This window comes from Drosophila nasuta, chromosome 2L, assembly GCF_023558535.2.
Source record: "Drosophila nasuta strain 15112-1781.00 chromosome 2L, ASM2355853v1, whole genome shotgun sequence".
NCBI lineage: Eukaryota > Metazoa > Arthropoda > Insecta > Diptera > Drosophilidae > Drosophila > Drosophila nasuta.
The window spans coordinates 20149207-20175300 of NC_083455.1; the positions used below are offsets into that span (position 1 = coordinate 20149207).

The 26094-nt window shown below is 37.2% G+C and overlaps 2 protein-coding genes across 3 annotated transcripts; one reads left to right on the forward strand and one right to left on the reverse strand.

Annotated features, from left to right (window-relative positions):
• Positions 1-1785: 1785 nt before the first annotated feature.
• LOC132786425 (ATP-binding cassette subfamily G member 4) lies at positions 1786-14574 on the forward strand. 2 transcript variants are annotated; one of them, XM_060792949.1, is made up of 13 exons: positions 1786-1897; positions 2578-2731; positions 5921-6362; positions 6426-6543; positions 8015-8210; positions 8290-8435; positions 9655-9893; positions 9971-10111; positions 10565-10851; positions 12577-12745; positions 13512-13612; positions 13677-13835; positions 13912-14574. In XM_060792949.1, the coding sequence occupies exons 3-13, from the start codon at positions 5984-5986 to the stop codon at positions 14254-14256; spliced, it is 2280 nt and encodes a 759-aa protein (XP_060648932.1). In that variant the 5' UTR covers positions 1786-1897; positions 2578-2731; positions 5921-5983; the 3' UTR covers positions 14257-14574. The 2 variants fall into 2 exon arrangements, with proteins under 2 accessions (XP_060648932.1, XP_060648940.1); XM_060792957.1 differs by having other exon boundaries at positions 5932-6362.
• A 132-nt stretch (positions 14575-14706) lies between these two features.
• LOC132786438 (glucose-fructose oxidoreductase domain-containing protein 1) lies at positions 14707-16602 on the reverse strand. Its single transcript, XM_060792971.1, has one exon. It carries the CDS (start codon positions 16524-16526, stop codon positions 15366-15368), a length of 1161 nt encoding a protein of 386 aa, XP_060648954.1. The 5' UTR covers positions 16527-16602; the 3' UTR covers positions 14707-15365.
• Positions 16603-26094: the final 9492 nt, after the last annotated feature.

A 26094-nucleotide genomic window follows, 5' to 3' on the forward strand; every position in this document is an offset into this window, starting at 1 on the left:
TGTTAAATTTTTAAATATAAACGATTTAAATAATTGTTTCCACAAGCATCTAATTTAATTACATTCAAGCTTTGCTAAGTACTTCAGATTCAAGCACGCTTCATTCAATCCAAGTTCGCAATTCATTTGCCAACTATTCCGCGTCATTTTCTAGCTAGATTTTCGGATCATGACTTGGCACACGGGCAAATAACCATAATTATCTGCAATCCAATAGGTAATGCGATTTTTGAGGTGGCTTTATTATATTTGCTTATGCGTATCTTGTTGACTTTAATCGAATTCACGTAACGTTAATTGAAATTCTCCAACTTTAACGATAATCTATAATATAATAAGTAGTTGGCACTTTGATCTAAACTAATTGCAAGTTAAATAATCGATATCCCTTTTATATGTTATATCACATACGTTATACATCAGATTAAGCTAAGGTCGCCATACAGTTCGCTGACCACGTTGACAAGATTATAACTGATAATATGATCATTTAAATCTAGTTTTTGTTGTGTAAGAGTGAAATTTTAAAATGATTTTTATAAATAGAAAAAATAATTGCAATAGAATTTAATAAGTTTTTAATTTTGTTTAAAAAAAAAAAAAAAAAAACATTTCTATAAAGTTCATAATCAAAAAAATTGATTTTTCTATTATTATTACTTTAAATCTATATTTAAAATATTGAAAAAAAAAAACTTTAGAAAAATTACAAATTATAATTAGGCCGTGGTTAAGAACAAAAGGTAATCAACGAAAATTTCACAATACTTGGGAAAATCGTCAGGTGAAGACTCTGCGAGCAGAAAGTGTGACTTATAATTATTGCACACCCTCAGAGCGAGAATTGGAAAAAAACGCAATGGAGAATTACCCAAGCTTTACCCACTGAGTGCTCATAAATGTATTTACGTATACATCTATTTATTTATAACTATTAAACTGACTTAAAATTGCCATATAGTACTTGGGATAATTACGCATACGCACAATGGTTAAACACATTAACCGCAAACATTAAATTATGATGTGAAAAGTTATTTAAAGCATAACGTAATGCTCTCCACGTAACGTTAAACGTTACAAGAGGTCGGCTTGATAGAGAGCGAGAGAGTGAGAAAGAGAGTGAGCGAGAATAATTGCGAGAGAGCAGAGAGTCAATTGAAGCTACTGATCACCATGCTAATTGCACAGTGGGGTTAAATGCTTAAAACAAGTGTTCTAGAGCTCTATATAATATTTGAACATATTTAATACTTTCTTTATTAAGAATTAAAATACTGTATATGTGCATTATGAGGTCATTAGATTTTTTCTACTTAAATATTTAAACATTTATACAAATGTAATGTAATGTACAAAAAATGCAATTTGATTATTTTTCACATTATTTGATAATAATAAAACTAAGAACATGTATTTTTAAGAGAAAAATCTATTTACAATTGTTTAAATTCGTTGGAGCACAATACGTTAATGCATTAAATCAAGAGCTACCTTAATGCATGTAATTGTTTACACTGTAAACAACATAATATATTTTTACGAGAGAAAGAATTTGAAAAATCGCCATAAATTTTGTATATTTGTTGATTTATAATTTGTTAATTGATTAAAACAACTGCTAGACTTTGTCGCTACGTAATTGTTTACCACAAAATCTATATGAAGTATATGTGTGAGGAACTAAGGCTCCACGTCCACTGTATATGTGTGTTGCCGGCAACACAGCTGAGCGGGCATCTGACTTGAGTATGCTATAATAACAAGCCGTTGAGAGCGCATTCTTTAGTTCAACGGCAGCCAGCGGCGCAAATGGAACACGCGCATCAACGAATTGTGTAAAGCGGGCGAAATAAAAAGGAGACGAAACGCGTCAAAGTGAAAAGCGCAGAAAGAAGTAAATAATGTGCATGAGTGTGGTGTATAATAGCAGCACAAACACATAGTGAAAGAAGACAAGACACAATACAAAACGACATCGACGTACAATTAAAATTAATTACGTGCTGTTCTGTCCGTCTGTCCGTCTTTCTGTCTTTCGGTTGATCTGCATAAGTTCAATGAAGAACGGGCCACAAAGCGTAGAAAGCGACAGCGAATGACAACAACAGCAATTGCATTTGATACAAGTACAAATACTAAAAGAAAACATAACATACGTATGTATGTGTGCATGTGTGTCTGTGTATCTGTGTGTGCTGAAGTTGCAGCTCATCTTTCAAAACAAAGCTCATGTGTTCGTTCTTTCCATTAATTTACTCAAATTGGTGTGCAAGCGGAAATCGCAAACAATAGAATTGCCATTAAAATTACAAAAGTTCTTAACGCGAGCGAATTCAATAACAAACTTATTATTCGAAACTACTGCGATCGCGTGTTTTGTGTGATGATAACAACTGTCAATGCTTATGCAAAGAAATATTTACACAATTTTGTGCTATATACGTCTTCCATATTAACGTATACATAATACGATTGAGATACACATACACAGGCAATGCAGATGCAATATATTTCATTCATGAATGACGTTATTTATTTTGTGTTATTATAAATATTTGCATCATATCGTTTTAGTTCACGTGCGCGCGCGATTTTTCAACTGAGTACAACAAACAAAAACAAACTGTGTCACCCAAACAATACAAATCATTAGCGAGTGAGAGCAGAACAACAATACAAGGCAAAGAACTGCACCCAAGAATAAAGCTCAGCTGGCGGCCAAATAAAGGTGAGTGCGATGGAGTCGACGACACTGCATTCAGTTCACGTGCAGCGAGTGAAGAAAGAGCGAGAGCGGCAGTGAGTGAGAGTTGTTTTTAGGTTGGGGTGGGTGGGCGATTGCCCAAAACAAAGAGAGAGAGTGAGAAAAGGAGAGAGAGTAGAAGACCAAAGACGACTGAAAATACACAGAAAATAAGTTACAATATAAAGCAAGTTGAAAAATATTACTTGATTTTATAAACAAATATATAATTAACTTCCTAGTACATAAATATAATTAGCAAATTTTAAATTGGTTTCCTAATTAATTCATATTAATACACACCTATATATAGATATGTTAATTTTCGATTGAGTTTTTCTTCATGTGTAGTTAATGCGTATTTATAAACATTCCGTTTCTAGTCAAAAATGTTTTGCTTGTTTGTTTCTGTGAAGCTTTCGCCTTCCATGCTGTGATTATTATCGGGTTCTGGTTCTTTTCTAGCATAAACATCACCAGCATCAGCATCAGTCTCAATCTCAGTCTCAGTCGCAAGAGCAGCGGGAGCAGCACAAATCAAAAGTAGGCCAGTGGCGTCTCTCTGACTATTTATCTATGTTGTCTCTCTGTGCTTGTCTGTTGTTTTGATAATGCGTCGTGGCTCTTCCAGTCTGGAAGTTCCAGCCGTTCTTTCAGCCATCGTAACACTCGTTTCATTCTCTTCGCCTATCTCTTGCAGCCATATACATATTTATGAGTAAATAGAGTATAAGCACATCACACAAAAACAATTGCAAAAGTACTCTGTTGCGTTATTTCTTTCCTGATCAACTCTATAAATATCATATTTAATGATGTGTTTTTAATATTTATGATCTAGTTCAGTATAGTTTTTACGCAACTTGGTACGTAACCAATTAACGATAGGTGCTAAACTGTTTACCATTGTGGATTACCAGATCAATTACGCATAATTCTAGTTCTGGAATACTTATCATAATATCGCAATTTATTCAATGCAAAGAAATACAAAGTTCTTAAAAACAATTACAATGCGTATTGATAAGCAACATTATTTTATTGTTTACCAGGATAAATTATAGTTTTTTCTGAAGAATAAAAATTATAATAATAAAATAAATTCAATTCTCATGGTAGCATCTGTGTTTTTTTTTCGAAAACAAGTTAAATTTTAGAGCTGGTAATGCCTGCTTAGAAAGGTATTTAAAACATCCGGAACTCACAGACTGTGAAGTACGAATTTCGCGCTAAGTTATCTGACTGTCGAACCTGAAAATGTGTGTTATAGTATGTTCTGTTTGCCTATTTGCGCATATTTCCCCCTTGACCCTGTCCCTGAACCCACACAAAGCGCTCACATTCAGTAGATTTCTAAGCCGATCGCCACGTGCTGACCTTGTCGATGGCACTTTTCTTTATCGCAAATGTGATTCTAAGGGTCGAATACATAATGTTTCTCATTCTAAGTTTGTTTTGCTTGTTCTTCTGTTGTTTGGTTTTTTATTACTTTTTTGTTGTTGTATTTATTTTGTTTATTTTATTTATCATGCCTGCCGCTTTCTGTCAACTCTTATACCCCACATTCCCAAATCGTAATTGTATGTGTGCGTGTGTGTGTGTCTCTCTTTCAGTCTTTCAGTCTGTCTTTCCCTCGTTCCCTCTCTGACTCTCGCTTACACGTTTTGCCTTTATAAAAAATGGCAAGATCGTGACTGTAATTGAAATGGGTTTAAAACTCGCTTGCACTATTCGCAATGACTTTATTTTAAGTACAAATAGTGAGACATTTTTGAAATTCCGCTTCTTAAAATAACTTATCTTTTTTCTAAACGTGTTCCCCAATCTCTGAATTGACTTCCCCATAGAACGATGACGTATGTATGTATGTGCAAAATAAGTGAGAGGTAATACCCTTTCTCTCTGACAGATCCACTTAGCATATTTATGTATGCGCATATTCTGTTGACTAAGCAAACGTGTTTAATTGCCAAGATGTATGATTTAACTATGGCTATATTATATGCTATTGTTTGATAATAATGCTCATTGAATTAATTATAGAGTGCGCATTTAAACTCGTGCTAATTGGAGGCGTTACCCAAATCTACAATGTTTACTTTACTAATCGTATCGCATTACTCACTCCCGGTTAAAAATGCAATTTGTGTTTACTAAATAATCGCCGCTTCGCCTACGTGAACTGTATGCACAATAATGATTGCAATTAACAAGTTTGAGCTGAAAATCAAATAAGTAGAAGGCATTCTAAAAATATTTCAATTGCGCTAAAAATGTCGAAAACAATTCGCGAATTGTTCTCTGGGGTCAGAGCAAACATTGCACATAATTATTGTAAACAATAACTCATAAAAGTTGAAAACTTTTTACGTATTCATACGTTGTATCTAAAAACAACAGATTTAAGCGAAAGATTCTCTCCAAATAAATTTGACCGCAGTAATTGACATCAGCATTTTGCAAATTTGTCTAAAACTTCTTAATTGAATCAATTCATTGAATCAATTAATTCAAGTGTTAGTGCACTTCTTACTCTTACTGTTAGTGCAAACGAACTTATCTTTAAATACTCAAATTACAGTAAGTTTTGTGTCAGCAAAAAACTGTGTTTTATGTCAAATATTGTTGATTCTGGCTAAATATTATACTCCTTTTGACGCAAATTATCGATACTGAGAATACAAAACAATTGAACTGGAATTTGCTGATGCATAAATTAATTATTTATTATATATCTGATTTTGTGTTTTTGCTATTTAACTGTAAATTGAAACTGTTTTATATAATTGTGAAAGACAATTGAAATTTATAAATAAACCTTATAAACTTTCTGATCTTTGAGTAATGAGCAATGAGAACTGCTATTAAAGTGTTTACCATGATTATTTGTTGGGGTTAAGGCTCTATTAAACAATCCCCTTTTTGGTTGACACTATTAATAGAAGGCATAATACTTAATTCCAGCAGTCAGTAAGTCAGTCTGTCAATCAGCTTGTCATTTTGTCTGGCAATTATTCATTGTATTAACACGAAACCATTTTTCAGAGAGGTGCCACAGTTAATTGGCATCGCTTAATGTATTCATCTGGAAGCATGTCAAATTAATGATTCAGCCGCTCTCTAGAATGTTTCTCAGATATATGATGGACATTTTCGCTAATGTTTTTTGTGTAGTTCCTTTGCAGCCTAAAGCCATAAACATATCAAAAGTGGAGCCGCGTTATTCGATAAAGTGAAATGACTATCTTGCCAGACATTAAGGCCACCGACGCCGCCTGTTGCGTGGGTGGAGGCGACACCAGCAGCAACAGCGAGGCAAGCACCAGTGGCAGCCTCAAGGAGCAACAGCATCATCATCTTCATCATCATGGCAAAAGCGATTGCCTGGGCATGAATTGTTGCACCTCGGCAGCGAGCTCAGAGTTGTCCATCGATGAGAAATCATCGACTTCGTCCGCCACAAATAAGGTCAACAATAATCTCAACGAGTTTCGCACATTCAATTACCACGAAGCTGTGGCTCATGCCAATTTTGCCGCCTGCGAACCCATCGACATTGAATTCTCCGATGTACGCTATGAGGTTCGCAAGTTTTCCTTTGCCGAACGCAAGTTTGGTAAGTGCTCAAAAGAGTTAGAAGTAATTTAAAGTGTGCTGACTGTTGTTTGTCCATCGGCAGTTACTAAGGAGATCCTGCATGGTCTGCAAGGCAACTTTAAGTCAGGTGAACTAACAGCCATCATGGGTCCTTCGGGTGCAGGCAAGAGCACACTATTGAATGTCATGTCGGGATTTTGGTAAGCTATTCGATTTACGCTTTCAATTAATATGTTTTTGTATACAATTATCACGACATTTGCATATTTTAAAAAACCAGACTACAGTCTTGAAAATAAATTAGCATTGATTTATTGTATTTAGCGGCTATTTTTTATATTATTTTGGCGAATTTATTGTATCTCTAGTAAATAATGCCTTTATCTTTAGCGATATCCTACTAAATAAAGAATTGCGTTCTATATATAGTATAGTTGCTACAAAGTCCAGTTGCAATGTGACGCCACAAGACTTCAAAGATCGTACGACCAACATATCTATATCTATTTACAGTATATGCAAGTCTGAACATTAGAACAGACACTGGGCATTTTGTTGCATGTCTAATTAGAACCTCGGAGCGATAATGAAATCGACTATAGCGAATGCCTGAGTCATAATTGCTGTGACGAACGAGCATTTGCATAACTGCAATTTTTGCTTGCAAATGCTTTCAACGAGATTCAATTAAAACTGGAACAATCGACAGCCTATTGAGGCTGCTAACAGGAGTTATATATATGAGAGACTAATAATCTATGTCGGAACTGTCACTGACTGTCAAAGACACACGCTATCAGCTATCAGCAGATTCATTTTCAACTACAGCAACAGCATCAGCATCAGCCTCTGCTCTATGAAAGACCCTGGCAAAGTCCACACACGAGCGGATCTCTATACTGATCTATACTATTGCATTAAAATGTTACGTTGCCTATTGCAAAACCAATTTAATCTTATGACAAGTTACTATTCCTGATTAAGTAACAACTGTCGAGACAGACATCACACAAAAAATGTTATTCTAATTAATATACAAAGGTATTTTCCAACCAATTATGGGATTACTGATAACGTTTCGATCTCTAAACTTTTTCATAATGCGATGCGAATTCCAAAGTGTTATAATATAGGAAAATTGAATTTGAAATTTGAAGAAGATTCTATTCATTAAAATTATCTTGCATATAAATTCTTTACAAATTGGTTTTTGATTCTAATAATATATTAATCTAAATAACAGAATTTATTCATTAGTACATTCTATTCTATTAAATTCTTAAGGTATTCTTTCTCGATGCTTATCATCAATTAATCTACTTTGTTAGATAATCGTTTTACTTTTTAAAACTTAATGAGTCTTATTATAATATAATATATTAAGCAACTCAGCAATTTTGCTTTAGACTAGAGTTCAGAAAATTATTACACATGTCGCCATAATGTCGCTTATCGGTCAATAAACTACGATCTTGAAATGAATACGCTTATAAGTATTCAGACTCGTATTCACACTCGTACTCACACTCGTACCCACACTCATTCTCACACTCACAGACGGCAACTTAAAGTCGCATTCGTAACCCGCCACAAATTTTGCTCGCATCTTGACTTTGTTTACAGAATTTGTTTTAATTGCGGCGTCCCTTTTTGGTTTTTTATTTCATATAGCGCCTCCGGAGTCAGTGGCAACATTCGCGTCAATGGCAAACCCATGGCCACAAGCTCGGAGCGATTTCGCCGGCTGTCGTGCTACATTCACCAGGATGATCTGTTGCGTCCCCAGCTGATGGTTGGCGAGATAATGATGATGGCAGCGCACTTGAAGCTCGGCTTCAAAGTGACCAAAGGCTACAAGCTCAATTTGGTAAATACATATTATGAAATAATCATGCTATATTTAAACATTCTTCTCAATGCTTTGTGTTTGCTTTGATTTTGCATAGATCAAACACATCTTATCGCTGTTGGGCCTGGAGCATCGCTTCAATGTGCACACAGGAAAACTGTCGGGCGGACAGAAGAAGCGTCTTGCCATTGCCCTGGAGCTGATAAGCAACCCGCCGGTTCTCTATCTGGATGAGCCAACGACGTGAGTATCAAGACGTAGTGATAACTAAATAAATATTGCGACCACTGCGCCAAGAACAGAAAGTGCTTTGAACTTAGTTTTAATTGACGCCCCCTCACACCTATAAAATAAGGCGGAACAAATAAATTGCGAATGAACGAAATTATAATTTAAAATTAAATATGAAATAATAGAACATCATTAGGAGCAACAGAACTGAATTGAAATAGACAAAAATTTATTCGTACAATTAAAAAAAGTAACTAATAACTGGATTCTTAAAAAAAGTATCTGAAATTTGTTTCAAGTAAATGGTAAAGTGCAATAAAATAAAGAAAATTCATAAACAAAAATATTCGCACATCTAAAACAATAAGCAACTATAATGCAAAGAATCTGAAATTTAAATTTTAATTGTGCATTCTCTGCCCAATATCATTAATTGTTTTCCACAAAATTTTCCATTGTAATTTTCCATTTGCATAGTATTAAATTGTTCAGCTACTTAATTTGTGTTACTTATGACAGAGAATTGCTGTGAAAAAACTCGATCATAGGCCCGAATGGGGGGAATTTATGGATGTCTACAACTTTATGGCCATTACGAATAATGACTTGCAAATTGAAGCTCTAAAGCTAGAGTCTAATGACCCGCTCTATACATACTATGAATAAATTCATTAACTACGAGTTCACAAAAAATGCGCTTTCTATTTGTAGCCTCGTATACAAAGTAGAATCCAAAAATAAGAATCATATCTTAGTTTATTATATGACCGGTTATTTTTACGTACAATGCTATAAACAAAGAGTGTGTAATGAACTCAAAGAGCATTAACTTGGAAGTGTGAGTCGCCAAAACGAATTCACTTTAGCAACGATTTTTGATTGTCTGTCGAATTAACAAGGGATTATAAAGTTGAAAGCTTTACAGGGAATTGTCAAGCCTCCATAGGGTATATTGTCTTTTAAGAATTTGCACTATATATAGTATATACAAACAGAAACTGATTCCAGGGTAACTACAAATCGATCCCCTTGCATCGTCTATGCTCTGATCATGTGATAGATTTGTGATGCTGAAATAATGATTTGGTGTTTTTCCATTATGTTGAGTGCTCGAATATAATTACCAAAGAAAGTGCGCTGATTGTGTTTATTGCTTTTATGTTATGTATTAGTTTAATCATTCATTATCATCATCTATAATTGAATCATCTTTCGTTTAACCTTTTCACAGCGGCCTTGACAGCTCCTCGTGCAGCTCATGCGTTGCCCTGCTTAAGAAACTTGCCTCGCAGGGTCACACGATTGTCTGTACCATCCATCAGCCGAGTGCTCTGATCTTCGAGATGTTCGATAAGCTCTACACTGTCGCCGATGGTCATTGCATGTATCAGGGCAGGGTGAAGGAGCTGGTGCCCTTCTTAGCCGATCAGCAGCTCATCTGTCCCAGCTATCACAATCCAGCCGACTACCGTAAGTATTTGCTCAGTATATGCTCATGATTGTATCTGCAATAAGTTATATATCTTTGCATCTATATCTGTGCACAGTGCTGGAAGTGGCAGTTGGCGAACATCAACGCGACATTAGCAATCTGATAGAAGCTGCGAAACAGAAGTATTACGAGGATGCCAGTCGTTATCCCTACGTTAATACAGACGATATGTCGCGCATTATATCAACGATAAAAGGTGAGAGAGTTGATTGATATCATTTATGTAATAATTGCAAACATGTAGCTTTTAAAGAATATTCCAATAGATTAGGATACTATTTCAATTCAAGAATTATAATTTTCTTGCAATTTTTTAATATCAAAGTTAATAAATGGATTCAAGTTGAAACAAGTTATGAATTAAAAACTGGTTAGAATATGAATATGATTTTTTTACTATCATACACTATTAAATACTCGTGTTTAATTATGCAATTGCTTAAAGAAAGTTTCTTATTGCGCAACATTATATCGTGAATCAAAGAATTACATCACATTGAATACTCGTAGTTGCGTCATTCGGATTCGTGAATAATAAGCACGACAGCATAGCCATAGAGTACTTGTATTTGTTTGAATGGCGTGTGGCTACTTAAATATATACTTTATGTATGTATACTCAATGTTCATTTGCATTACAACATTACAGAGAACATTGGCGGCAAGAAGTTGAGCAGCTCGGCCCAAGAGCTCTCAACGCTGGCGATCACACAATTCGCCAGCTTTGACTATGCGAAGTCGGGGTACCAAGAGTTGCCGCTAAAGGAAATCAATGCTCGACAACAAAACAACGATGACGATAATGATAATGATGTGGAGATTGCCAATATGAGAAGCACAGAATTGGAGACATCTGAGAAGATCGAATCGGCCTCGTTCCTCATGCAATATCTTCTCCTGATGAAACGCATTTTGGTCTGCGCCCGTCGTAACTATGTGAGTATACGATGATGATAAGATACAACGTATATATACAATATATATATATAGTATAATTCGTACTTGTTAATGAAACAAGGTCGTGCTCATGCCGGTTTAGGGCAGTGCAACTCGCCAATCGCAATCGCAACTCGCAAATCGTAAGTGGCAACTTGGCAACTCGCAATGCGGCGAGTTGACAACTTGACTTTGATTGCCAGTCAAGTTGATTTGGTAATTCGTTGCAATTTACGGCGTTTTATCCATTAAGTAAGGCAAGTTAAGTATTTACTTATTGTTATATTCAGGTTTTTAAAGCGATTCCCCCAAAAATTGTATGACCCATTTTAAATGTTAAACATTATATATATTTGTGTACTAGCTGCTGTTCATTTCAAGTTTCAAGCTTTTATACTTTTTTCCACCATTTTTGTGTTGTTCATCTTTAATGGTCTAGTAATTTTTTGGTTAAAGTTGAGTGCGTTGCATTATACTATATTTAATATCTAAGTATGCGTCTTGTATTTGTTTTTTTTTTTATATTTAATTGCCCTGTACCTACCCCATAATTACAACTAGCACAGTCCATGTTTCCCTCTATCTTTATCTGGGCATTGGATACGCTTTCTGTTTCGACGCATTTTGCGAAACGCCTGAAATATGTTTGTGTGTGTTCATATAATAATATTTGACCTTTTTCTTTATTTAATAAACTGTGTACTTACACGCGATTTGCTCTTAAGTAATCGTTGCCATCATTTTTGAGCTTGACGGTAATGATTATTAAATGTTCATGGCAATTATTGCCTTGTTATGCCATTGAACACGTCGCATTATTGCATGAACTATTCTGCACTTTGCAGCAACTACAAGTAAAAACACTTCTCTTTACGACTTGCACTTTTTACAATGTAACGAAATAGAAATTATCGAGCAATTTCTCGGTTTTACGCCAATCAGTGCTAAAGTGTGGTGACAATTAAAATTCACTCGACTACAATCTTAAATCAAGATCTCCACAAGGTGTTAAACTGAGGTCAGCAGGCCAAAAGCAGATGTAATTGCTACACCTATTTCATTATTAATTTTTAATATCCGACGACTATTTAGATAAGATGTAATTAACACCTGATATAATTTATTGCCAAGCAACACAAACTACTTTTATTGACTTGTTTTAAAAAAATGAAATAAAGCGGGGAATGTTTCTTATTAATATTGATTGAATCACATTTTTACTGATATTTATTAATATCAATACAAAATTACAAGCGTAATAAAATCTAATGTATCACACTGCGTATGCGTAATATTTGCGTATTAGCTGCTTATGTTTGAGACATTGAAATGTAGCTTCGCTTTAGTTACTTGAGAGCTGCTCGCTTAGTAGAAATATGTTTTACATGAATATTTGGATTTTTTCATATTTATTCGTTTGCCATTGACAGCGAGTGCTTTTTAGCGTCTTGTGAATTAATTTGTTGTTCTACTTTGTGCACAAACATCGAAACATGCTGTAGATGGATGTGGGCTTGTTTGTGGCTATTGAGAATTGAAGTATGCGAAAACCACTCAATTGTAAATATAACTCAAAAAGCCAATCGAAGCAACGCGACGCGACGCGACTCGATGGCAACCTTCACATAGATAAATGCAATGCTTCCATGCGCTGGCGGCTTCGCTTATCTTACATTTTCTTTAGATTTATAGATATATTGATGTCTTCTATTTGCTATTTTGCAGTTTCTGCTCTTGGCCCGCATCATATCGCACATAGTCATTGGCGTGATATTCGGCTACCTGTATATGAATGTCGGCAACAGCGCGCACTCAGTGCTGGGCAACTACGTCTATCTGTATGGCACAACCCTCCTCTTGGTCTACACCGGCAAAATGGCAGTGGTATTGACATGTAAGTAGCATAAAGATACAAGTTTAAAGTACAACAACAACAACAACAATACAACATGAAGCAAAATGTAAACTGTTGACGTCCTAAGTTGGTGTTACTCGTGTTCATAGACTTATGCAATGCTGACCTCAACACTTTGTGAATACTATTTGCACATACGAGTACAAAAGCAAAAACAAAAACTTGAGAGTCAGGAGTTTTTTGTATGCAGCTGCAGTTTATGTTTGCCAACGATATTTGCTTATTTATGTCTCTTGTTCGCAAAGATCTCCTACGCTGAAGTGGCCAATTCTATTGGCTGAAAGATCAATGCTAACAAAGAAATCCAACAAAAAAAGCTATAAACATTTGATGAAGGTTAAACCGGTAATTAAATCGATTAAGCAAAGAGCAAAGCATTTAACTGTTTTATAATTTACACAACTCTTCTATAATTTGATTTGATTTAAATACATTTTCGGTCATTAATCAAACTTGTTAAGCAAACTTTTTTTTCACTAACTTTGGAGATGCGTAATATGAGACTCATTTTTATATCCTCGAGACTTTCTCAGTTTTTATTATTATTTAATTTTGTTGTATTGATTTTGTGTGGCTTTGAAACCGGTTTTTGACATCGCAAAACTGTCGTTTTCGGTCCACTGACCTGACCTATATAATAATATGTTGTCGACAGGGGCGGGCCTGCCTTTATCATAAGTTTATTATTAACTTTTTTGCCAGCTCATTAATGACTCTTGATCTTTGTTGTTGTGGTTACTTGCAGTTCCCTTGGAGATCGATATGCTGACGAGGGAACACTTCAATCGTTGGTACAAGTTGGGACCGTATTTCTTGTCGCTGATCAGCTTCGAGATACCCTTTCAAGTAAGTTAATTAAATGATAAATGATTAATGAATTGAGAATTTAATAAATGAATCAATCTTGCAGAGTTTGTGTGCCGCACTTTATATCGTTATTAGCGTGCGATTGACGGATAACGATAGCTCTGAATCTTTCCGAATCTATTACTTTATGCTCTTGGCCATTATGGCCACGCTCAGTGCTCAAGCGTGGGGCTTATTTGTGGGCGCCACGCTGCCAACTAAGGTACTTCAAATTCGCATATTTTTTGTCGCAATTATCATTATCTCTCTCTCTAATCATAATATTTTTATGCCTGTAGCTTGCCGTCTTCATCGGACCTATTTTGGCTGTATTGTTCTCCGTTTTTGGCTTCTGCACACGTTACATCGACATAACGCCGATATTTCGTTGGATGTGGCATCTGAGCTATTTCCGTGCTGGTTTCCATGGAGCGCTCAATGCCATCTATGGCATGGATCGCCAATTCCTCAACTGTCCCGACAATGTCATGTACTGTCATTTTCGCAGTCCCAAAGTCTTTCTCAAGTACATGATGATCTCCGATGTTCACATGTCCGACTGTATACTGCTCATGGGCACTGTGATTGGTGTGATGCATCTGCTGACGGTGATCACGCTGTGGCGCAAGCTGAACAAACGATAGAGCACCATCATACACCTAGAGTAGACTTAGTTAGTAACGATTTTTGTATATATTTAGGTGTCTATTTCTTTGTTTTTTTTCGTTTTGATTCTTCAATTTCATTTATTATTTAATTGTACTATTTATTTAGCATTAAGTTAAAGACATTCATTCGATTTTGTTGCATAACTTTAACCAAATTGTTCAAAAAAGGCTTTAGGGTAGCATTTTAAACACTTATTCTCACCCATATTAAGGTAGTATGTAGTTTTAATTTAATCTTTTACGCTGATATACCAAAAACACAAAAAAGAAGGAAAAACATAAAATACAAAAACAAATGAGCAAGAATCACGCACAATCAATCGAAATGGAATTGATTGCTGTCACAATATTCAAGCACACAAATTTTCATAGCCAAATGAAGAGCTTGCCAACATTATGTACTATAGAGTATCTTTGGATTCGTGGCAGAAACTACACAGAACAACCAGATTCCACTTTTAAGGTCAACAAACAAAGATACATTGTGATCATTAAATTTTGAATATTCATGTTTTTAGTTAGTGTAAGTTTTAGTTTAAGCAATTTAGCACACTTAAGGGATTCTAATTTTTGTGGCTTTTTTATTTGATTAAATAAAATGGTAAATTTGTAATTGGAATTAATGTTCTCTTACAAATGCGTTTGGAAATCTACATATTAAAATACGTATATCTTCAATTAGTTATGGCAAATCAAACTTAACAATATAGTACTTGAGTTGCTGCATAATTTCGAATGTGTTTAGTTGTATTTTTAGAATGATTTTGATTGCACAGTTAAATACAAATCGGAGAGCACTTGACATGGGGGAATAATCTACAGATTTGTCTAGTTAATTTATACAAAATTTGGAAAAATATATATATTATATATGTATATATATATCAAACTTGCTTATTCGATTTAAGTTAAACTTACGGTCTAAAAAAAAACAATTACGCTTTGTTAATGCACGAATATAAATGCTAATACAATAAGTTAAATACATTTACGGTTGACGCCGATTAGTGAATTGCTTTGTTTAGTAAGTCGGCCAATGAGTTAATACCTATATAGTAGTATAAATATCTATCTATGTATGTGCTTCACATTGTGGACATGCGTGCATAGCCATATCTTATGATCTGATCGTGATTGAGAGGCGTATCCGTCGATAGCTGGACACGTTGCCACTGACGCGTCTCGTTTGATTTTCGTATCGCCTCGACGACAGCTTGAACATAGAGACCATCCTCAAACGTGGCTGCTGTGGAAACGGGTGCCTTAATCCAGCTGGACTCCTTGCTGCCGAAGGCTTCCTTTAATGCGCCGACCATTTTGCACAGTCCCTTGATGTAGGGACGTGGCAGCAAAGAGTTGTTTGTGGAGAAATGTAAGTCCTGCACATCTACATACACTGCTTCTTCCTTCGGTTGTCCCTCCTTCAGCACAAATAAATCGCCGCCACGCACCACCAGATGTCCTTTGCTACCATAAACGAGCACCTCCTGCGAGAACGTTTTAGCGGGCACAGTGTGACTGTGCAGCGCTACTGTGACCAATGTTCCACTGGCCAGTTCCATTTGGAAATTGCAGAAATCCGGCGCTGTAATTTGCCGTATGCCATTGATGGCACCCGTTGTCTTCGTGTACGATCTGAGCACGCCATGCACACGCACCGCTTGCTGTTGCAGTAGATAGCTAACTAGATCCACAACGCTGCCCACCAGATTGAGGGCACCGCCGCCCATCTGTGCGTCGCACATCCAGTTGTACTTCTCAGGAAAGAGTGTGCCCAGCTGGACGCGTACATCCATCAGCACGACGGCCGCCAGCGGCCCAATCAGCTCCTCCTGCAGACAGCGACGCATTTGTGTAAAGGCGGGCAAAAACCGCAACGGATGATTCACCAGCGATATGAGTGTTGGATAGTATTGTGATGCCCGCACCATTTTCAATGCGTCCATCTGATGTAGTCCAGCAGGTTTGTCACAAACCACATGTTTGCCAATGCCCAGCGCTTTTACCGAGATCTCAGCGTGTAAAAAGGGCTGACACACTATGAACACCAGATCGACGTCTTTGCGCAGCAACACCTCGTCTATGACGTTGGTGTGGAAGGCGACATTCTGTGCGCTCGCCGTCTCCTTGGCCTCCTTGAGGGTGCGGCCCCAGATGGCGCGCACCTCAAAGCCTTTTTCTCGTAGCAGTGGCACCAGCACATTGGCAATTTCACCCGTTCCAAATACGCCAACGCCAGGTAGCATTTTACGTTTATGTTTATTTGTCGTGCAGCCAGTGTGACCAGTTTAGTAACTGGCAAAATCGCAGGCTCAAGTTACAAATATACTGCTTATTTTATATACGGTATTCTCAAGTTGATAATAATTATTCATTATTTATAACACTTTATTAACTAAGCAATTATTGAGTATAATTATAAATGGCTGTATATTCTTCTGCTTAAAATGCAGACGACTGACTATAAATACCGAAAATACCAAAGTATTTTTGTTTCATCTGTTAGTTAACAGCTGTTTACTCTGTAAGCAGTGCTTACTAAGCACGTAACGGCCATTTTAAAAAATAAACTCATGAGCACAAACTTAAGTTATTCATTGGAAAATATGTCAACATATTTGTATTTTGGTATTAAATATGCACTGAAAAATTAAGCACAAACATCTGAAAGAAATTTCGTACGCAATGAAACCGATCGCTCGATGGCTTGTAAGCATTACAGCTGGCCTTTTAGCGGGGACACAAACCATTCGCATGGTGAAGGTGGCCAATGAAGACAATGAATATTATTGTGCGCATTGCATGTACTCGTCAGCAGTTCAAAGTGGATCCGAATCGGCAGATCTTCCCTATATTATGGGGTCAGAACAGATAAGCGCAGCTTTGCAGCAGATTCTAAGTAGCGATGAGCACAATGTTGCAATGCGTCCGAGGATCATAAATGATATTGAGAAGGATTGTGAGCTTGGTTCCGAGACATTGAATCGCTTGCTGGAAGAGATGACGGCAAACAGCACATCTAACGAAAATTCCGAGCTAATTCACTTTGAGCCAGCCGTACGTCTTTAATGTACATCATATGCACCCACAATGTTGTAAATTAATTAAAGTTACTCTTACTTCAACCACTCTCGATTAATGGCTGCTCAAATCTGGGTTAAATCATGTTTAGTTGACACTCAGTACAACAAGAAGGATATTCGGAGACAAACTTGCCTTGTCATATGATAACCCAATTAGTGTAATTGAGTTCCCAGTCATCTCTTTTTGCCCTCGGCAATGCCATCGTCGTAGTCGTAGTCGCAGAAGGAGGAGCTTTCCCAGCATTAATTAAGCCAACACAAAGAGCGTAATTGCCAACAACATGCTTGCAGCTGGCAGCAATAAACAGCTGCTGTGGAACACATTAACTATCTGCGGTAATCAAAAAGCTCTATTAATTGACTAACACAAAGTTGCTCCGCATTCTCAATAATCTCAATAACATAAACTATTGTTATATTTGAAACATTTCATCCAAGAAAAGCCGTTATATTTTGTACGGACAATTTGTTTCTACAATATGGGTGTGTGTCTGTAGACGATCGCATGCAGCTTTTGTCATGCATTATAACAACCCTGTCTTTAAAGTTGTAAGCGCAGTTAAAAGTTTGCATGCGTGCAGTCCTCGCAGTTAAACGAGTTTTATTAAATAACCAATGTTTTATTGTTAATGTAATGTTTTTTTTATTGTTTTTTTTTGTATTGTGTGTATGGTGATAAGTGTAAGCTAAAGTGCAACGTGTCTATGCAATTAATTGTCATGCCAACTCGATATGTGGACAGCAGAAAAAGAGTGCGCTCCTGCGGCCAACACATACAACCATACATACATACATATGTACATATGAATGTGTGCAAAAGTGCAGTGTCACTTTCTGTGTTTGTGTGTGTTTGTCGTGTTGCGAATTTCGTAAGTGTTCTAATAATGATTGTCGTGTTGCGAATTTCGTAAGTGAAAATGTGCGTTACCGTTACACGTTAGTGAAAAATAATCTCAGTATTATTCTGTGTGTGTGTGTGTGTGCGTAGAGATCGCGCGCAAATATGAGGTTACGTCTGCTATTTAACAGTGCTAACAACCCTGCTCGCGAGCTCCTTAACCTGGATCTATTATGTTAACTTGGCTGTTACCATGATTTCATCAAGTTTGAGTAGAAGGTAAGTTTAAATATCGTAAACATTTTTATGCAGCTCTAAACTTTCAATGTGAATGTGGCTTCGCTGTTGTCATTTGGAATTCATGTGCACATTTCATATTTAAATTACAGCAAATGGGGCTTGGCATGTGAAAGATTTTACCTTCCTGCTAGTTTAACTAGCATCACATCCGCTTGCCTCTTTCTGTTTGGATGCTTGCTGCAGAGACACCATTAAACTAATCCAATAACCTGCACTAGCACATCTTAATGAGGCATTTTATTTGCTTCGCGGCTGCAGTTTTGTACCCAAATCCCCCATCCCTGACTCCTGTGTGGCCCTGGATATAGTACAGTAGCATCTAGGCAAACTTTTGCATCGCTCGCTTCCGACTGGCAAAAGTTGCATTTAATGAAGCATTTAAGCCAGTCTCGACATCCTGTAGTCTGCGCTTTGAGCTTGTTAGCTTCAATTTCGCATGTCGCGCAATTAGGGAAAAGTTAAATTGCTTGTCATAAATATAAAATTTTACGAAAATTGAGTCAAGTGAGTGGAAGTTATGCGCTCACCCAAAAATTTTGATATTTTAAGCGGCTTTGAATTTAAATTGCACATTTAAGTGTCGACATCGGTTTCTCAACTCCTTGAGCTGTAAAAACGCTGAAACCATAAAGATTATAAAAACTCGTAAAAACGCAAAAGTATGGAATATGATAGTCGGCTCAGCAAACTGCAGACGCTGGCAAAGTCAGCCACGACAACGACAACGAAACTCTGTGACATTTTCTGCCCCCTTTCCACATTTTAAGCAACCCATCATCCTATCCAAGTTAACTTTTGACCCGGCGCAAGGCTCAAAATTTGCGCCGCCAGCGCAACATTTTGTCATTTTTTCTCGCTTAGCCGCAACAACAAGAATCTGGCTTCATTATACAGCAGTTTTGGCAATCCACGATTCCTACCCCGTTTCATATTTCGCCGTCTCTTAAGAGTTGCACATTATTATTTGAGCCTAACTCGACGCACAGTTACTCAGTAAACATTAAGCAAACAAACTGCTTGCATTACAAGCAGTGCAAAAGTACAACTGCTTGTCCAGCGCTAGCATGTCTCCCATTTGTTGTCTTCTTTTCACATACCATAATCGCTCAGGCAAGCTATCTTGCTTTGACCTTCACATGCATGTGCATTCCAAATTATAATACTCTATGCAGGTGTGTGTTTTCGTTTGCGTATAAAAAAGGTAACCGGAAAAGCTTAAAAGTCTTCTTGAATTGTGGCTCTCCTGAGGGCAGCGTGATGTGTTGCTCTGAGCATGGGAGCTGCACTTTGTGTGAAACTAAGTTTTTAATAATTTATAGTAAGTTTTCAGTCGTCAGTTTTAAGTTAAATGTCTGCCATCAGCATGCAAACTTTATTAATTGAGGTGGGAACACTTTCAAGCAATCTAGGGTATCTACAGTAGCAATAATAAACCCCTTTTCACGTATTGACTACGGGAGTATTAAAAGTCTTTCACCTCTATACGCAAACATAGTATACTATATATCCTGCCGCAGTTTTTTCCATTCGCTTGTGCCCTTTTTTAATATTTTTTTTCGTTGGCCCCGAATTCCGCGCCATTTCCATTTGCACAGACGTGACTGATTTTTTCCCCGGCGTTTGCTTGTAGTAAAAAAAATTTTATTTCAGTCGGCGAAGCCACGGAGCGCTTTGTGCCTGGACTGCGAGGCTAGCTCCCAAAATAGAACTTTATCTGCATTAAGTACATAAATAATCGTCGGGAATCTCTTCGACCCGAAAAGCTTTTAGCTGCAGTGCTGCGAATGGTTTTTGGCCCAAAACAAACAAAAAGTAGAATGAGGCGAGGGTTAAGAATTGGGATAGCGTGAGGAGCATGATTTGAACGGAGTTTGCTGTGGATTGTCAAGTCTGCAAACTGCTAATTTGTAACAAATTGATGTGCATTTGTTTCTCTGCTGAAGTGCTGCCATTCATTTGTTAGTCGATAAAGTTTATAGACACATCAATTTAAGCTCGAAATGGACACAAGATAGCTAACAGCATGCACTTTGAAGTTTCAAGTGTCATCAATAGGTCAAAGTTGAGCTGTGCATTATTGCTTTGCTTCCAACAATAGTAACAACAACAAGAACAAGAACAACCATCTGATTTGAGCTGAACTCAATGCTGACGGCAAACACGAAGGCATCTAATGTCTACATATCCATTTGCACAACTTCTGTGATTGATGGCCACAACGCTTTGCGCTTTGCCTTTTGCAATGACAGTGCCGCATGACAGTTATGACAGATAGTGTGTTCTGTTTGTAGTCAAGTTGTTGAAAGAGCAAACGCCGAACAGCAACTTCATTTGCATATCCTATATCATATGATATCTTGCAACATAGGCTGACCTCTAAACACGCACTCCAGACATCTTATCAAATGAGGAGAGTTGTAGAAAATAAATGTATTATGTTAAGTGGATAACTTCATTACAATATCTTTCCTTTCAATATTATATTATTGCATTCAGCAAAGAAGTGATCGAAACCATGCAATTTTCTTAAGATTTGTTTTGTAATTCATATTTAAAATATTCTAATATCAAGTCATTTTAATAGTTTAATTAATATGATAGATATTTATTCTTTTTAAAAGCTTACTTAATAGTAAAATTAGAAACTTGTTTTGTATTTTCTAAATCATTCTTAACATAAAATTAAAGCTAGGAGACATGTTTTAAATTTCTCTAATCGGGGCGTAAGAATTGAGCTTAAATTGAAATCTATTTTTTGAGCAGCATGCCTAGTCTAGAAACATGTTTTCGTGAATGTATCTTTAGGTTAACTAACACACAAATGTATACATGAAGATACTTTCCTCTCTCCCCTTCTGTCGTCTAATCAAGTGTGTGTGTGTGTACTATTCGCCTGATATGCAAATTTGGTCATGGGAAATAATCTGAGATACAGAGAGAATAGGCTCAAAGGATGCAGGATGTGTGACGTGTAGAAGGATGCACTAATTCATAGTCAAACACAATGGAAGCACATTGTTAATACTTCAGGGAATGCTGCAGAACTAAAGGCTGAATATTCATACCAAAAATGTTCATTTTAAAATGCCGAGATAAATTGATTAAGAAAGGGGACGAGGACGACAACACAGCTCAATTGACTCGTAGTACAAAGATTATTTGCTGGTATTATTCATAAGGATAATTTAAATATATATGCAGCTAAGTACCTGTTATCCATAGCTAAACAACAGTGGCTTTATGTTGCTTTCATTAGCCAGATGAATGTCCAGGTTGAGAACCTTTTGAGGAGCATTAATCACATTTAAGCAGGATTAATACTTAATACATGGCAGCAGCAGCAGTTGAATCAACAAATAACACATAACAAATAAAAGCAACTAACATTTAATAAGCCAACGAAGGGAACGTTGACACGGATTGTACGTGACCTCATCTGAGTTGTGTCTGAATGTGCCTGAGTGTGCCTGGGTGCTGGCCATCTTGGCGGAGACTTGAATGAATCAGACCGCACATAGATCTCTGTCAGAGGCATTAGCATTAGCATCAGCATCAGCAGCAGCATCAGCATCCTATGGGGAGCACCATAGATAGTTCATCAAAACTGACAAGCCCATTTCGGTTTGAAGAAGACTGAGATCTGAGGACTGAGGACTGAGGAGGCAGCACGCGACGGGACAAATCCACGTTTTAACAAAACTGCATGGCGGCTAGCCCCCCTTGTTCGCCCCTCCCCTTCTCTATTGCTACAGCAGCACACATAACAGATGAGAAATATTCATCAGCATTTACGTCACGCAGCGCGCGAAAAAGGCTGAGGATGAGAATGCGGCTGAAGCCAAAGCTCAAGCACAACACAAGGGAGAGAGCCAGAGATGGCTGTTGATGGTGTCGAGAGGGACGGGGATGGGGAGGGGCGTAGCTGGGGACGGGGAGATGGCTTTGGGGACAGGCTGTCAGTAGATTTATGTTGACATTTCAATGACAGTTGTGAAAATGGTGAAAATGCTTTCGCCTGGCATTTTGTGTTGTGGTTTTCACTTCCACTTCCACAAACTTGCGCGCTCTTTTTGTTAAATTTTCTGCAATTTGATTATCACGCGCAGATAGCTCCAACAGCGGCTAATTTAAATATGCCGCGCACCCCACTTATGAACCTCTTTTCACCCCCCTTTTGGGAGCACATCGTAAACTAGTTACCCAACGATACTTTGCAACTAGTCACGTTGCACGTTTCACATTTCAAATGTCACGTCCTCAACTAGATCCATACACGCGGTCTATATAAACAAACCAAACCATTTCACCGCTCTCTGCCCCTCTGTCTAATTGCATATGACATATTGTCGCACATATTTAGCCGAATCTAACATGCGATTAATTACAGCACATCAAATATGCATGATACACATAATATGTATGACCATGTTATGTAGTTTTGTTTGCTGTTCACCGTTTAATCTCTTGTGACTTTATGCAGTTGTCCTGAACCTAGAGTTGGGTTGATTTTCTAAATTATTTTGGGCTAACATTTTTAATAGCTGCTTGTTTGACATGGAAATAAGTTTATTAATGTGATATTTCAAAATTAAATTCAATTAAATAGATTTTTTAGCACCAGCATTTTCAATTATCAATTTTAAACTTTTTTAAATACTCTTAAAGTTATAGATAGGATATTCAGCAGTAGTTATTTGCTATTATCTTTTTATATAGATTTTACATTACTTCATTATAAATACTCTACCCTATCAATGCATTTCAAATTAGTTTACTTTCCCCTATTTTAAGTACTTCTCTATAATTCTCAATTTAATACTCTAAACTTTGCCTGTCCAATTTTGTTGATTTACAATCCTAAAGTTTTCGGCATGTTACTTTGTTTTTTCATAGTCAATACGCTTACCTGCCAATTGGTATCTTTGTTAGAAGGGAAATTTCAATGCAAGCGAGTTTAAAATATTGATATTCGACCCAGAACAACAACTGTTTGCTGACTTTACGTGCTCGCCATATTGGCGACATTAATGTTCCAAATGAAATTTCGGGCTGGCAAAAGTCAAAAGCGCACACACACATATACACGCAGACACATACCAAATTGTGTTATGCGGGGATCAATGGAAACAATTCCCAGCAATAAGTTGCAGTTTACTGCCCTCAATCCAAAACGAGACTCGACACAGTCCGGCATGCTATGGCCACAAATGCCTCTGTTGCTGCTTGCTGCTGCTCTTGGCCCACAAAATGTGTTAAGGTTATTTTGGCCATTTTGCTTTTGCTGACTTTCCTTTGTCAGCGACGGAGACGGAGTCGGAGTCTGAGTCAGAAATGGCCGGAGGCGTATCAAGATATTTTTGGGCAATGCCGAGAAAGTAGAAAAGATGCCAGCAAACCGTTTTCTATTACGGTTATGCCATTCGACGGGCTCTTGAGGCGTTAAAATAAATGAGAAGCGTTTAAGACGAAATCCCAGTGGCCAATGTTTGGAATCCAAATCAAAGTGGCAGGACACGGCCAACATGTGAGAACACCTTTCGAAGGAAGAAGGAAGATGAGGAGGAGGAGGAGGAGGAGCAAGCAAAATCCAAAGTGACAGACGAGCGGTGGTCAGGGCTCAGTTACGAAAATGTGTGTGGAAATTAATTGCCAGCATTTGTCAAATTATCATTGCAAAGATGGCAAATTAAATAAATAATTCTGCTTCAATTTCCTGATACATTGCCGCTACTTTTATGGGCCTAAATCAGGCGAGCTTCGCAAAGTTGTAGGCGTGGCAGTGTGGGCGTCGGGCAGGTCGGAAATAAAGGTGATAAGGGTATGTCGCTATACAATACATAAATCTTGACTATGTGGCACCCACCAAAACGTGTCCGAGTGGCAGCGTCTCGTTCTAACGTTGCCATCGTCGCCATCGTTTGGCTTCATTGTTGTTGTTTCTGTTGTTGTTGGCGGCGGCTTTCTGGGCCGTTTTGCAAAGAAAATCGGGTCAACGTTTTTCCTTTCTCCCATGTCGTGTGCTTGCTGGAGTGTTCTTTGTGAGAGTTCCTCGTGCACTTGTGTATGTGATGGAAAGTTGTGGAGCCTTTCACTTGACCTGGTTGCCAAAATGGCACCAAAGCAAAGGCAACCTGGTTGGCGTCTCTAAAGCCCAAAACATTTGCATTACATGTCAAGGCAACAAAATTGAAAGTTAAACTACAATGCAAGTCCACAAATCGATGCCAGCTATAGTTTATACTCCAACTAATATGCCCCACAGTTTTTACAAAATTGTATTAGCATAGCATTTTATAACGTCAAAAAAACGCTCAGCAGATTTATGAATAATTGAGTTGGGTCGACGGGCAGAGCTTCCAATAATTGACAGCACGTTTGTCTATTAAAATTTATCCAATTTCCTTGATACGCGGATGTGGAAAAGCTTTCAAGGCAACATGTGTACATTTTAATATACTTTTTTTGCGCAGTCCCCTTTAACAAGTTGAGAAATACTAAAAGGAAATACTTTGAGACCAACAGGCGTCTCGCTGGTCGACAGCAAAAGAGAAAGTTGGCCAAGTGACAGCTGAAAAAATTACTCAAATTCATAATTATCGTGAGAGTTGCACAGAGGGTCCTTGGAAGAAGCAAGCACACACACACACACAGAGAAAGAGTCCTTGCGTTCAGCTCAGCTGTGACATTTTTATTAATTTCTTCCCCCAACACTCTTGCGGACCTCTCGCTGTGGGGGCGACAAAAATTTATCGTTTGGTTTTTGCGCTTTAATTAAAAAAATGTCTTAAAACTTTCTGTTTATGTTTGGCTTATTTCACACAAGTTTCGTACATTTTTTTTGGGAATCGCGGAAGTCATTTGATTTGTGGTGTATTAATTAAAAGTTTTGCAAAAAGAAAGCAAATATTTATATAAACGTATTTGTGATTTGTATAACAGATAAAAGTGGGCTTAAAGTATGATTAATTATTTGGGTCCTTATATTGCGGTAATATTTAATTCACTTAAGTATTTGCGAGCAGACGTAAATTTATGGCAATTGAATTATTACGGCCTTGTGTAAAACATTTTCATATTTCTTGGCCACAAATTGATTCAGACCCAGGCTAAGGCTCAGGCCAGTTAATATCCCAAACACTAATTGTTGCCAGCTCATAAAATTTGCATAATTCGTTGCCCAAATGGCGGACTTCAGGTCATAAAATTTGTTGTGAATGGTCTTCAATGGATTCAAGTGCTCGAAAATATTCATAGTAGCTGAAAGGAGGGAGGATTGAAGGATTTGACAAGTGTTGAGGCGAAACGGAAGCGAAAGGCATCTACATGCATTAAGTAGACTAAAAGTTTCATAACTTTCAAGTCAATGAATATGTTTAGGCTAACAACTCAACTTTTATTGCGCTTTAAGGGATACAATCTTTAGTGCTATGTTTACCCAAAAAAAATACAACAAAAACAAACAGAGAGAAAAAAAATATGGGTCTAGTCAGGGTGTTCGACAAGCAAACCCAAAGTTAATTGTTCTCGTCTGTTTGTTTAATTCTTGATTTCGCTCCATCGCGATTGGCAAACAAACAAATAATTGGAAATGTT